The 13,816-nt window shown below is 41.2% G+C and overlaps 1 protein-coding gene across 4 annotated transcripts in view; it reads right to left on the bottom strand.

The window, feature by feature from the left end:
- Positions 1-2,151: 2,151 nt before the first annotated feature.
- mki67 (marker of proliferation Ki-67) overlaps positions 2,152-13,816 on the bottom strand; it is a 57,963-nt gene continuing 46,298 nt past the window's right edge. For all 4 annotated transcript variants that reach the window (XM_070876762.1, XM_070876761.1, XM_070876764.1 and 1 more), the window contains 2 exons: positions 9,133-13,086; positions 2,152-2,760 (listed from right to left, as the gene is read on the bottom strand). In XM_070876762.1, the coding sequence (XP_070732863.1) occupies positions 2,624-2,760; positions 9,133-13,086 (4,091 nt within the window). In that variant the 3' untranslated portion in view covers positions 2,152-2,623. The remainder of the gene's footprint in view (positions 2,761-9,132; positions 13,087-13,816) is intronic.

The following is a 13,816-nucleotide window of genomic DNA, read 5'->3' as shown; positions in this document are numbered from 1 at the left end:
CCATTTGCTGCTCAAGGTCTGCTCCACCCCATCAACCATTTGCTTAACAGGAAATGACCCAGGAGCAACAAGCAATGCTCACTGGACTTGTCTCTGTGCAGTCGGTTGGACTGGACTAAAACTCCAGGTCCACATCCTCCATTTCGGAAACAGAATGTCCCTTATTTCAAAACCAAACCCCAACACGGGGGTGAAAACCAGCAACTTGAATTAACAGCACCAGCACCCGCGTATGCCACGAGAGAAATGGGGAAATAAGCAGGGCCTTGAGCAACTTTACAAATCAACCTTGCCATAAATCCTTTAGTGACAAAGGCAGTGCCCCTTTCCTCCTCCGCAACACATTCACAAATAGCCGTCAGTAACTCAAAAGGACATGAGCGCTTGGACTAGGGTTATTCGTCCGTCAAAGCACATGGCCATTAATATAAAGCTACAGGTCTGAGGTACAAGGAAAATCATAATGCTTTCAGCTATTTTATTAACTCAGACTGAAGACATTGAAGGAGTCACACCGGATCCCAATTATTACAGCCTTTCCACAGGCCGAGACTGAGAAGTCTTTCTTTCCGACCCTCTTTCCCCCCACTACAAGGTCACGTGCACGCACACTGTCCATTGATGGCACCCACTCCCCGTCTTAAACACCAGTTTACTCAGGGGGGAAAAAAAGTATCTTTTCAAACGCGCAAGCAACTATTCAAGACACTGGGTAACTGCACAAGAGGGTTAAAAGGAAGGCTCACTCTACCTCAGCCCACGCAATGCCGGATTAACTCGTGGGTTTCCCCACCCCTAACTCAAGTTTTAATCCCCCAGAAGAGAAGTTAGAACTCCCACTATTTAATTCATCTGTGGTCGCAGACAAGCTGCACATTCAGGGAGTGGAATGGAATCCCTTACTGTTGATAAAAGTTGCAGAGTTCAGATGAAGAGCACACAAGAAAATGTCCACGCAGTCAATGGCACCCTGGGAAAGCCTGCAATGAGTGTTGTCGCTGGCAAAAGGGAATGAGGTACTTGTTTCTCATTAGTGAGCCTGTCACCTGTTTTACAGTAGTACATTGCAAACTGAGATGCTGCTTACATCTATCTCCAGTAGTAGCCTGAAAGGAGCCAGTGGAATAAAAAAATCAAATCTTCAGCACCAACAGCCACAGGAAATGCTGTCCTTGCCCTGCTGAGGCTACAGCAGTTCAGTGATTACCTTTTTCCAATGGTCCTTGCTGAAGTTGAGGTAAGAGAATAGCTCCTTGAAGACACTTCACAGATATGGCCTCCTGCTGAGTGCCCTGCTCCCACTTCTAGCAGCTTATCGTACTCTGTGTAACCTCTTCATTCTCCCAATGATGTTCAATTTCCAGAGTAAACCCTACCAGGCCTCCCATATCTGGAAGCAACTTTTCACCAGAACCAGAATATTTTAAACATAACTGCATGTCCAGCCTGACCACTCTCTAAGGTATTGAAACTTTAGCCATCTAGAAAAGCTCCAAAAGCACCTACAAGTTGACCAGCAACCAGAAGAAATAATTCAGTAACAAACCTACAAGTACTGCATGATTCTTTTAAATAGTGCTAGATCCTCCATGCCATATAATGTCACATTTAGCTGAGCGAGACAAGGACAGGGTGTTGGCTAGTGTGGAGTCCAAAATGACAGCATGTGCTTAAATCAGCATAGTCATGATCTGGCTGCTGCTGGCAGTCGTTACACACGTGCAAACCCATTTTACAAGATGGTGTGCTGCGCACATTGCATCTTGTACTTGGGTGACCGTGTAGCAACTAAACAGTCGCTACTTGGACTAATTTAACCCGTTCTTAGATTGTATGATAACTTTAGACCCAAATTCACATTAACAGAGAACAGCAGTACAAGATCCAAATCATAAGATAGTAATTAAGCATCACTTTCTGTGCAGACATACTGTGCTGTTTTGCAGATTCAATGCAAAATTGTGTCATAGACCGTGTAATCTCTAATTCTGCACATTTCTTCAAATTCTACTTTAGAACAGATATTTAATTAGAAATTAACCAATGTGAAGTGTTTAATAGCTTTAACAAAGGACAATTTAAATCTATTGAGAAGTCTTCCTTTTTAAAAAAAAGCGTGGATGTAGTGCAGCAATACAAGACAAGGAACAATTAAATGTACAAAATTTATTGCTAAAATTAAACTTTGTGGAACAATTTTTTAAAGCAGAATATAAAAAGCAATCTTTTTTATATCAATGTACAATTCCAATCCTTGATGTAAATACTTAAACGCAAGAAAATAAAAGCCTTTGTAGTTGGAGTTTACATCTTCACAATTAATACTTTGCTCATCAATTGATAGTTGCTTCATATTTACCCCCTCCCTACAAGCTGTAAACTTCAAAATCATAAAGACATTGGTCCTTCTACCAAAATTCCAATACAACATTAATATATTCTTTTTCCATTGACTGCCACAAGCAACGTACCGAACACAATGTGCAGTACATCATAAAGCTCACCTATACCTACAAGTGCACAAAAGGACGGAAAATTAAACGGTTGATAAATGCATCTATGGTACAATTTCTGCAATCTACATGCAGATGAGATACAAGAATACAACTGGATGTTGGGTTTTCTATTTTCGCGATCTGGTAGTACGCCCAGTTGGCTTGGCTGGTTCTGGTGCGACAGAAATGCTCTTTTTTGTGCTCACAGCTGCTGCTTTACCCGTTTTTCTGCCTTCAGTCGTTACCTTTCCAGTCACTTTTTCACCTATATAAGTCATAGAAAAACAGAAATAATTAACTTAAAGCCAAATTTTTAAAACGCCAGTGGTATAGATCAACCAGTACAGAACTAGATCGACTATAGGGATCAAGGGGTATGGAGAGAAAGCAGGAATGGGGTACTGAAGTTGCATGATCAGCCATGATCATATTGAATGGTGGTGCAGGCTCGAAGGCCAAATAGAACCATAGAAAATAGGTGCAGGAGTAGGCCGTTCGGCCCTTCGAGCCTGCACCACCATTCAATAAGATCATGGCTGATCATTCACCTCAGTACCCCTTTCCTGCTTTCTCTCCATACCCCTTGATCCCTTTAGCCATAAGAGCCATAACTAACTCCCTCTTGAATATATCCAATGAACTGGCATCAACAACTCTCTGCGGCAGGGAATTCCACAGGTTAACAACTCTCTGAGTGAAGAAGTTTCTCCTCATCTCAGTCCTAAATGGCCTACCCCTTATCCTAAGATTGTGTCCACTGGTTCTGGACTTCCCCAACATTGGGAACATTCTTCCTGTATCTAACCTGTCCCGTCCCGTCAGAATCTTATACGTTTCTGTGAGATCCCCTCTCATCCTTCTAAACTCCAATGTATAAAGGCCCAGTTGATCCAGTCTCTCCTCATATGTCAGTCCAGCCATCCCTGGAATCAGTCTGGTGAACCTTCACTGCACACCCTTCAATAGCAAGATCGTCCTTCCTCAGATTAGGAGACCAAAACTGAACACAATATTCCAGGTGAGGCCTCACCAAGGCCCTGTACAACTGCAGTAAGACCTCCCTGCTCCTATACTCAAATCCCCTAGCTATGAAGGCCAACATGCCATTTGCCTTCTTCACCGCCTGCTGTATCTGCATGTCAACCTTCAATGACTGATGAACCATGACACCCAGGTCTCGTTGCACCTCCCCTTTTCCTAATCTGCTGCCATTCAGATAATATTCTGTCCTCACGTTTTTGCCTCTCATTTACCCACATTATACTGCATCTGCCATGCATTTGCCCACTCACCTAACCTGTCCAAATCACCCTGCAGCCTCTTAGCATCCTCCTCACAGTTCACACCGCCACCCAGTTTAGTGTCATCTGCAGACTTGGAGATATTACATTCAATTCCTTCATCCAAATCATTAATGTATTTTGTAAAGAGCTGGGGTCCCAGCACTGACCCCTGCAGCACTCCATGAGTCACTGCCTCCCATTCCGAAAAGGGCCCGTTTATCCCGACCTCTGCTTCCTGTCTGCCAATCAATTCTCTATCCACGCCAGTACATTACCCCCAATACAATGCGCTTTGATTTTGCACACCAATCTCTTATGTGGGACCTTGTCAAAGGCCTTTTGAAAGTCCAAATACACCACATCCACTGGTTCTCCCATGTCCACTCTACTAGTTACATCCTCAAAAAATTCCAGAAGATTTGTCAAGCATGATTTCCCCTTCATAAATCCATGCTGACTTGCACCGATCCTGTTACTGCTTTCCAAATGCGCTGCTTTTTCATCCTTAATAATTGATTCCAACATTTTCCCCACTACTGATGTCAGGCTAACCGGTCTATAATTACCAGTTTTCTCTCTCCTTCCTTTCTTAAAAAGTGGTGTTACATTAGTTACCCTCCAGTCCATAGGAACTGATCCCGAGTTGATAGACTGTTGGAAAATGATCACCAATGCATCCACTATTTCTAGGGCCACTTCCTTAAGTACTCTGCAGACAATCAGGCCCCGGGGATTTATTGGCCTTCAATCCCATCAATTTCCCGCCTAATAAGGATATCCTTCAGTTCCTCCTTCTCTCTCGACCCTCGGTCCCCTAGTACATCCGGAAGGTTATTTGTGTCTTTCTTCGTGAAGACAGAACCAAAGTATTTGTTCAACTGTTTTGCCATTTCTTTGTTCCCCATTATAAATTCACTTGAGCCCGACTGCAAGGGACCTACGTTTGTTTTCACTAATCTTTTTCTCTTCACATATCTATAGAAGCTTTTGCAGTCAGTTTTTACGTTCCTGGCAAGCTTCTTCTCCTACCATATTTTCCCCCTCTTAATCAAACCTTTGTCCTCCTCTGCTGAATTCTAAATTTCTCCCAGTCCTCAGGTTTGCTGGATTTTTTGGCCAATTGATATGCCTCTTCCTTGGATCTAACACTATCCTTAATTTCCCTTGTTAGCCACGGTTGAGCCGCCTTCCCTGTTTTATTTTTACTCCAGACAGGGATGTACACTTGTTGAAGTTCATCCATGTGATCTATAAATGTTTGCCACTGCCTTTCCACCGTCAACCCTTTAAGTATCATTTGCCAGTCTATTCTAGCCAATTCACGCCTCATGCCGTCGAAGTTAGTTTTCCCTAAGTTCAGGACCCTAGTTTCTGAATTAACTGTGTCACTCTCCATCTTAATAAAGAATTCTACCATGTTATGGTCACTCTTCCCCAAGGGGCCTCGCACAACAAGATTACTAATTAGTCTTTTCTCATTACACATCGATTCCACATCATCCAAGCCAATGTCCTTTCTTACTATTGCATTAATTTCCTCTTTAACCAGCAACGCCCCCCCCCCCCCCCCCGCCTCATTTTCCTTTCTGTCTATCCTTCCTAAATGTTGAATAACCCTGGATGTTGAGTTCCCAGCCTTGGTCATCCTGGAGCCATGTCTCTGTCATACCAATTACATCATATCCATTAACTGCTATCTGTGCAGTTAATTCGTCCACCTTATTCCGAATGGCCTATTCCTGCACCTACTTTCTATGTTTCTATTAAGACAGGCTTGATTAGTAATGGGGAAGAGTGATCACAATGATAGAATTTCAGATTAAATTTGAGTGATGTGGTTAAGTACAAAACTTTAAACAAAGCCAATTACAGATGTATGAGGGGCGAGTTGGCAGAGGTAGATTGGTAAATTAGGAACATAGGAACAGGAGCAGGCCATTTAGCCCCTTGAGCTTGTTCCACCATTCAATGAGATCATGGCTAATCTGCAACCTACCTCCATATACCCACTTTTGCTCCATATCCCTTTGGTTAACAAATATCTATCAATTAGAGAATTAGTAATGGGGAACAGAGAGATGGCAGAAACTCTGAACAAATATTTTGTATCAGTCTTTACAGTAGAGGACACTAACAATATCCCAACAGTGGATACTCAAGGGATTATGGGGAGGAGGAACTCAACACAATCACAATCACTAAGGAGGGGGTACTCAGTAAGATAATGGAACGAAAGGCAGATAAATCTCCTGAACCTGATGGCTTGCATCCTAGGATCTCAAGGCAAGTGGCAGCAGGGATAGTGGATGCATTGATTGTAATTTACCAAAATTCCCTGGATTCTGGCGAGGTCTCAGCAGATTAGAAAACTGCAAATATAACGCCCCTATTTAAAAAAGGAGGCAGACAAAAAGCAGAAAACTATAGACCAGTTAGCCTAACATCTGTGGTTGGGAAAATGTTGGAGTCCATTATTAAAGCAGTAGCAGGACATTTGGAAAAACATAATTCAATCAGGCAGAGTCGGCATGGATTTATGAAAACGAAGTCATGTTTGACAAATTTGCTGGAATTCATTTGCGGATGTAACGAACAGGATGGATAAAGGGGAACCAGTGAATGTGGTGTATTTAGACTTTCAGAAGGCATTTGACAAGGTGCCACATAAAAGGTTACTGCATAAGATAAAAGTTCACGGGGTCGGGGGTAATATATTAGCATGGAGAGAGGATTGGCTAACTAACAGAAAACAGAGAATCGGGATAAATGGTTAATTTTCGAGTTGGAAATTAGTAACTAGTGGGGTGCCGCAGGGATCAGTGCTGGGACCCCAACTATTTACAATCTATATTAATAACTTAGAAGAAGGGACCGAATGTAATGTAGCCAAGTTTGCTGACTATACAAAGATGGGAGGAAAATCAATGTGTGAGGAGGACACAAAAAATCTGCAAAAGGACATAGACAAGCTAAGTGAGTGGACAAAAATTTGGCAGATGGAGTATAATGTTGGAAAGTGTGAAGTTGTGGACTTTGGCAGAAAAAAAAAATCAAAGAGCAAGTTATTATTTAAATGGAGAAAAACTGCAAAGTGCTGCAGTACAGCGGGACCTGGGGGTCCTTGTGCATGAAACACAAAAGGTTAGTATGCAGGTAGAGCAAGTGATCAGGAAGGCCATTGGAATCTTGGCCTTTATTGCAAAGGGGATGGAGTATAAAAGCAGGGAAGTTTTGCTACAGTTATACAAAGTATTGGTGAGGCCACACCTGGAATACTGCGTGCAGTTTTGGATTCCATATTTACGAAAGGATATACTTGCTTTGGAGGCAGTTCAGAGAAGATTCGCTATATGATTCCGGAGATGAGGTGGTTTACTTGAGGAAAGGTTGATTAAGTTGGGCCTCTACTCATTGGAATTCAGAAGAATGAGAGGTGATCTTATCGAAACGTATAAGATTGTGTATGAGGGGGCTTGACAAGGTGAATGTAGAGAGGACATTTCCACTGATAGGGGAGGCTAGAACTAGGGGCACATGATCTTAGAATAAGGGGCCACCCATTTAAATCTGAGATGAGGAGGAATTTCTTCTCAGAGGGTTGTAAATCTGTGGAATTCACTACCTCAGAGAGCTGTGGAAGTTGGGTCATTGAATAAATTTAAGACAGAGATAGACAGTTTCTTAACCGATAAGGGAATAAGGGGAGCGGTCAGGGAAGTGGACCAGAGTCCATGATCGGATCAGCCATGATCGTATTAAATGGCGGAGCAGGCTCGAGGGGTCGTATGGCCTACTCCTATTTCTTATATTCTAATCTCAGATTGGTGTACCTGGACACCAAGTCTCTTTAGACCTCCACTGTTTTTATTGGTCCAAAGTGAACAACCTCATATTTGCCTATTAATTTGCCTTCAATTCTATGGGGTTCAACCTTAGTTAATGGTCTAATTTGAGGGATTTTATCAAGGACACGTTTATTTGTACTGCTCATTGTCTGATTGGTCCCCTTAGAGGATAAGCCACACCCTGAAGTTTCTCTGGAATGTGTAGCTGGAACCGCCCAGTCCGAGTTCTCACTGACTTTACAAATCGTAACTCAATCCACTTTGACTTCCAGGAGCCAGAGGATAGATCACCCCAGAAGCCACCAAGTGCCAGCCGAAGTCCCTGCCCCCAGCCAAAGTCCTTTGTCCCCCTCCCCACCCCCAGCTGAAGTCCCTTACCCCAGTGCAAGTGCATCCCTCCCCCATCTAAGTCCCATACCCAAGCCCAAGCGCACCCCCGACCCCCCCCCCCCATAGATGGGGCATTGTGTGCGGATTGTTAACAGATTTATTGGGCATGAAGTGTCAGTGCCGAAACTTCTGGATTTCATCCACTCCAATGATGTCGGTGTGAGTGTAAAGGGGGTTGGAAGAACGTGATTTGTCTTTCCAGAATTCCCTCTCTTCCCCCCGCACCCCCCCCAAAACCAGGCTCTCACTCTCCCCTCAAACCAGGCTATCTCTCTCTTTTCTCCCCCCCCCCCTCTCACACAAGGGTTATGAATCTTTGGAATTCTCTACCCCAGATGGCTATGGATGCTCAGTATAATCAAGACTGAGATTGATAGATTTTTGTGTACTAAAGGAATCAAGGGTTGAGGATAGGGGTTGGAAAGCAGAGTTGATTTAGAAATTCAGCCATGATCTTATTGAATGGCAGAGCAGGCTTGAGGGGCAGTATGGCCTACTCCTGCTTCTATTCCTTAGGTTCTTATAACATGGATGAGTAAGCCAGAGAATGAGAATTTCTAATTAAAAACAGTAAGATGCATCAGTCTGTAATGTGAACCAATGAAGACAAAAGGCAATTGTGTGACACAGTAGATGTATTAGAATCCAGTGTAGACCAAAATGGAACTCAGCCAGTATCAAGCCTAAATAGGCTTTCATCTTTTTGCCTCTCAAGAGTCAGCATTACTAGCGAATGGGGAGAGGCAGTGCATAAGGTCGCATTCTGTTGGATAAGGATGAGCAGTGAATCTTCTCACCCATATCTAATATCCTTCTTGTAGTTCTCTGGTTAGTCATTGTCAAAATACTCGCAACCTCTCTGTCTGTCTTTATATAATCTTACAATGTTAGTTGATTGGCTTGAATTTGCTTTACATGCTTGTTATTGTTTCAATGCCAGTTTACGTCAAATGTTGCTGACTTTTTTTTTTAAATTACTGTTTGTTTGTGGTTTCTCATACAGCTATTGACATGCAATTCATTTTTTAAGAAATGTTTTAATATCTCAAATAATTTACTACTGGTTTTATTTTGAATTTCTTACTGAACATTCTATAGGCAAGTAAAATAAGTTCTTACCCATTTTTGATTTTTTAGGAGAGACATCAGTTGTGGTTTCTGCAACAGCACGTTTTCCTCTGGAGGTTCTTTTTGAGGGACACAAGGATGCTGTTGTAAGTGATGCACTAGCCTGTGGCTGAACTAAAATCGGTTCTATTTCTGCAGCTTCACAAAATTTGTTAGCCCTTGTAGCCCTCTTAGCTGGTTTTGATGATTCCACTGACAGAAAGCCAGTCTCTTGTTCTTTGCCTTTATCTTCTACCTCATCTTTCCTGGATTGTACATTTTCATCACTATTTGTTCGCACTTCAAGAATAGCTCTTCTCCCCCTTTTATTTATCAATTCATCTTTCTCTATTTGAGCAACTGAAAGAATAGCAGTTCCCTTGTCATAGCAGTTTTGTCTTCTTCTGGTTCTCTTGTTGTTTTCAGCTTTGTTTGCTGAACTTTCTATTACCTGTTTATTTTCAGTCATACCTATGCTTAACTCTTGAGTGATTACAGCTGGCAAGTTTCTTTTAACCATTCCATGGTCACCCTTTCTGGGGGCCTTAACAGGATCAACCACTTCATCCTTGATTTGCAGCTCTTCCTCAAAGATTTCTTGCACAACTGATGAAGCATCTTTCTTTGCAATTTTTCTCTTACTGCACTTAATAGCTGGCACAGGCAGTTTTTTGCTTTCAGATTTTGGTTTCTGAGCATCTTCTTCCTCAGTTTGAATAGATTCTTTTGAAGCCCTCTTGGTCAAATTGCATCTTTCTGCAATTTCCATTGCAGTATCAGGAACTAAACTTTTCACTTCAGATTTTGTTGCAATCTCTTTTGCAGATCGTCCTTTTCTAACACTTCTCTTAGGCCGAGTGTTCTCTTTGATTTCATACCCGTGTGACGATACCACATCCATTTTCTTAGTATCGTTTGTCACATCAGATGCTCTTGCCTTAGTAACTTTACCTTTAGTTTGTTTAGTAGCTTCAGTTTTGTGTGTGATATCTGAATTAACCACTTCACTGCCACCAACAGGAACATTCAAATGGGTTCTCTTTTCTCGCATAGCCATTTCTCCAAAAGCAACACCTTCAACATTTGACAGGCAAGCAAGAGTTCTTTTAGCTGAAGCCTTTGCCCGTTGACCAACTTTTCTTTTGACTTTTTGAGGAGTTGGTTCATTTTTTTGCAGCACCCGTTCACTTGATGTATCCAATTGCACATCAACCGTAGCCACATTCAGCGGCTGTTCAGTTTGTTCTGGTACAGCTTCACTTTCAACCAGTGATTCCTTTGCTTGCTTGCCTTTCTTTCCTTTCGTCTTTGTCCTTGATGAAGGCATGTATTCCTCTTCAGTCATTTTACGTTTTTCTTCTTTGCTTGAAGGCATCTTTACTGGAATATGTAGTTCTTCATCTCTAGCTGCCATTAATTTCTGCTCTGTTGTGTTTCTTTTTGATTTTCTAGAAGACAATTCTCTCACATTATCTTTATTTTGAGATACTTTCTGTCCAACCTTTCCTCTCAGCAATCTTTTTATTGGTGTAGGTGATAGTTTTATGACAGATTCAGCACTTTGATTGGTCTCCTTTTTATGCATTTTCATTACAGGTGTTCCTTCATTGACATTTTCAGTATCTTCGCAATAATCCTTTTTAGTAAACTCCTGTGATTCACAAGGTACATCAGTTTCTTTCCTTTTTGGCCTTTCTTTCTGCTGTTTAGCCGATTCAAGGAATTTGTTTGCATCAGAAATTACTTTGCTGTTTGCATGCTTAGAAACTTTACTTGATGTTTGTACTGACCCCAGTGGATTTACTTCCTCTTTTGCAGCTTTTCCTCTTCTTGACCTTCTTTCAGGTACAGGCAACTCTGTTCCATTAAACATCTCTTGTAATGTCTCTACTGCAGTGTATGCTAATTTCAAGTTAGAATCCCAGTGTACAGTTTTCTTTGACAGGGCTTCATCCAGCTCTTCCTCTTTTCTCAATCTCTTTGCTGGAACCGAATCCGGTTTAAATTCTTCCAAAGGCAAATCTTTAATTGCTCTCTTTCCTCGTGTGGATCTATATTTCGAGCTAGCCAATTCTTTCTTTTCAAGTATTTTTATATTTTCAGTCTTTACTCCCTCTTTCTCAGATCCCTCTGGACCAGAATTTACTTCTGCTTTAACAACCTCTTCCTGATCTTTTAAACTACTTTGTAAGCAAATTGATTCTTTTACATTCTCAACTCGTGCACAGCGAGCACCTCTCTTCCTTGTAGATCCACTTGTTGTTCCAGGGTTTTTCTGTGCTTCTGTTTCAACATTTATATTCTTTCTTCTCTGTGGTCTTCCTGTCGTAATGGATGTTTTTACATCATCTTCAACTGGAAGATCTTTAACCTTTTCTGTATCTTTTATCGAGGTCTTTGGTGGTGCAAGTCCATTTTTCATTATCCCAGATTCAACATTTTCAATTTCATTCTTTTTTGGTGACATCTTTCTCAAAGAAGAATTGTCTAGCTCCTCAATTTGTGCATGTTGAGTTTCTCTCTTACATCGTGAGATCTTTGCTACAGCAGGTGATTCTTTCACTTCAGTAACGTGGCTACTTTCAGTTTCCTTCTTCCTTCTTTGTGGTTTCTTTCCAGAAGTTAAATGTACCAACTCTTCAATTTGTGCTGCTGTACTTTTTTGTTTTTTATCTTGCGTCTTTGCTGACGTAGGTGGACTTATCACTTCAACTTCTTGAACATTTTGGGTTTCCTTCTTGCCTTCTAATGATTTTCTTACCGGTGAAGTAATTACTTCGCCAATCTGCTCATCTTGAGACCCTTTCTTGTCTAGTGTAGCTTTGTGGAATGTGAATAACTCTTTCATTTCGGCACTGTGAACATTTTGAACTTTCTTCCCCCTTAATGATTTAATTATTGGTGAAACCAGCTTGTTGACTTCCTCAATTTTTTTACCTGGAGTTTCATTCTTGCTTGATGTGGATCTCTCTGAGCCAGACAATCCTTCCAATTCAACATCTTGAATGCTCTGATTTTCACCCATATCTTTCAATGATCTCCTTGTCTGTGGCTTCAATGCAATTATTTCCTCAGTCTGTACATGGGGAGATTCTTTCTTGCCTGGTGTGGTTTTGTTTGCTGTAAGTAATGTTTTCACATCAGCATCTTGGATTTTATTCCTTTTTATTGAGGCAGGCAATTTTTCCAATTCATCTTGAATGCTCTGAATTTCATCCTTCTCTTTCAATGATCTCCTTGTCTGTGATTTCAATGCAATTATCTCCTCAGTCTGTACATGGGGAGATTCTTTCTTGCCTGGTGTAGTTTTACTTGGCGTAAGTAATGTTTTCACATCAGCATCTGGAACATCTTGGATTTGCTTCCCTTTTATTGAGGCAGGCAATTCTTGCAATTCATCTTGAATGCTCTGAATTTCATCATTCTCTTTCAATGATCTCCTTGTCTGTGGTTTCAATGCAATTATCTCCTCAGTCTGTACACTGGGATATTCTTTCTTGCCTGGTGTAGTTTTGTTTGGTGTAAGTAACACTTTCACATCAGCATCTGGAACATCTTGGATTTGCTTCCCTTTTATTGAGGCAGGCAATTCTTGCAATTCAACATCCTGAATTTCATGCATCTCTTTCAATGATCTCCTTGTCTGTGGCTTCAATGCAATTATCTCCTCAGTCTGTAAATGGAGAGATTCTTTCCTGCCTGGTGTAGTTTTGTTTGGCGTATGTAACGTTTTCACAAAAGCACCTTGAACATCTTGAATTTTTTCCCCTTTTAATGATTTCCTTGTTGAAACCATTTTGCTGACTTCGATATGTTCATCGGGACATCTATTCTTGCCTGATGTAGTACTCTTTTTTGTTGTTGGGGATTCTTCTGTATCAGTGGTTTGTATTTCCTTCTTTTCTTTTAATGATTTCCTCGTTGGTGAAACCAGTTTGTTTACTATAGCTTGTCCATCTTTAGATTCTAAAAAGAAAAGAAGTTGCATTTACATAGCACCTTTCACAGCCTCAGAACATCCCAAAGAGCTTTACAACAAATTAAGTACAATTTTTGAAGTGTAGCCACTTTGTAATGTAGGAAATGTGGCAGTCGATTTGCACACATCAAGAACCCACAAACAGCAATGTGATAATGACCAGATAATCTACTTTAACGATGCTAGTTGGGGATAAATATTGCCCAAGAAAACTCGCCTCATCTTCAAAATAGTGCCATGGGACCTCTATGTCCAGCTGAGAGGAAAGACAGAGCTTCTGGTTAACGTTTCATTTGAAATATGGCACGTCCCTCAGTGCGGCACTGAAGTGTCAGTCTAGATTCTGTGCTCAAGTCTCTACAGTGGGACATTAACTTATACCCTTCTGACTCAGATTCGAGAGTGCTACCATTGAGCCACAGCGGATACCTACTTTATCTTTAATCTTATTCTTCCTGAAGATCCTTTTTATTTTTGAATATATTGTTCAACTCTCTCTACTTCAGTATATTTTAGGATGTCCTCCCATTGCAGAAATCTAGTGCATGGCTGCTATTTACTTTTATAGAATTGGTGGAATCCATAACCCCATCTAAAATATTTAATGTTTATCTAAAATCAGCTGTGGTCACTAGCACATTATTGCTCAACAACTTTTGAACTATGCATTAGATTCCAATGGGGAACAAAACGACACTCAAGAAAAAGTTCAGTAAC

Source organism: Pristiophorus japonicus, chromosome 3 (assembly GCF_044704955.1).
Source record: "Pristiophorus japonicus isolate sPriJap1 chromosome 3, sPriJap1.hap1, whole genome shotgun sequence".
Lineage (NCBI taxonomy): Eukaryota > Metazoa > Chordata > Chondrichthyes > Pristiophoridae > Pristiophorus > Pristiophorus japonicus.
This window is presented reverse-complemented; position numbering and strand designations above follow the sequence as displayed.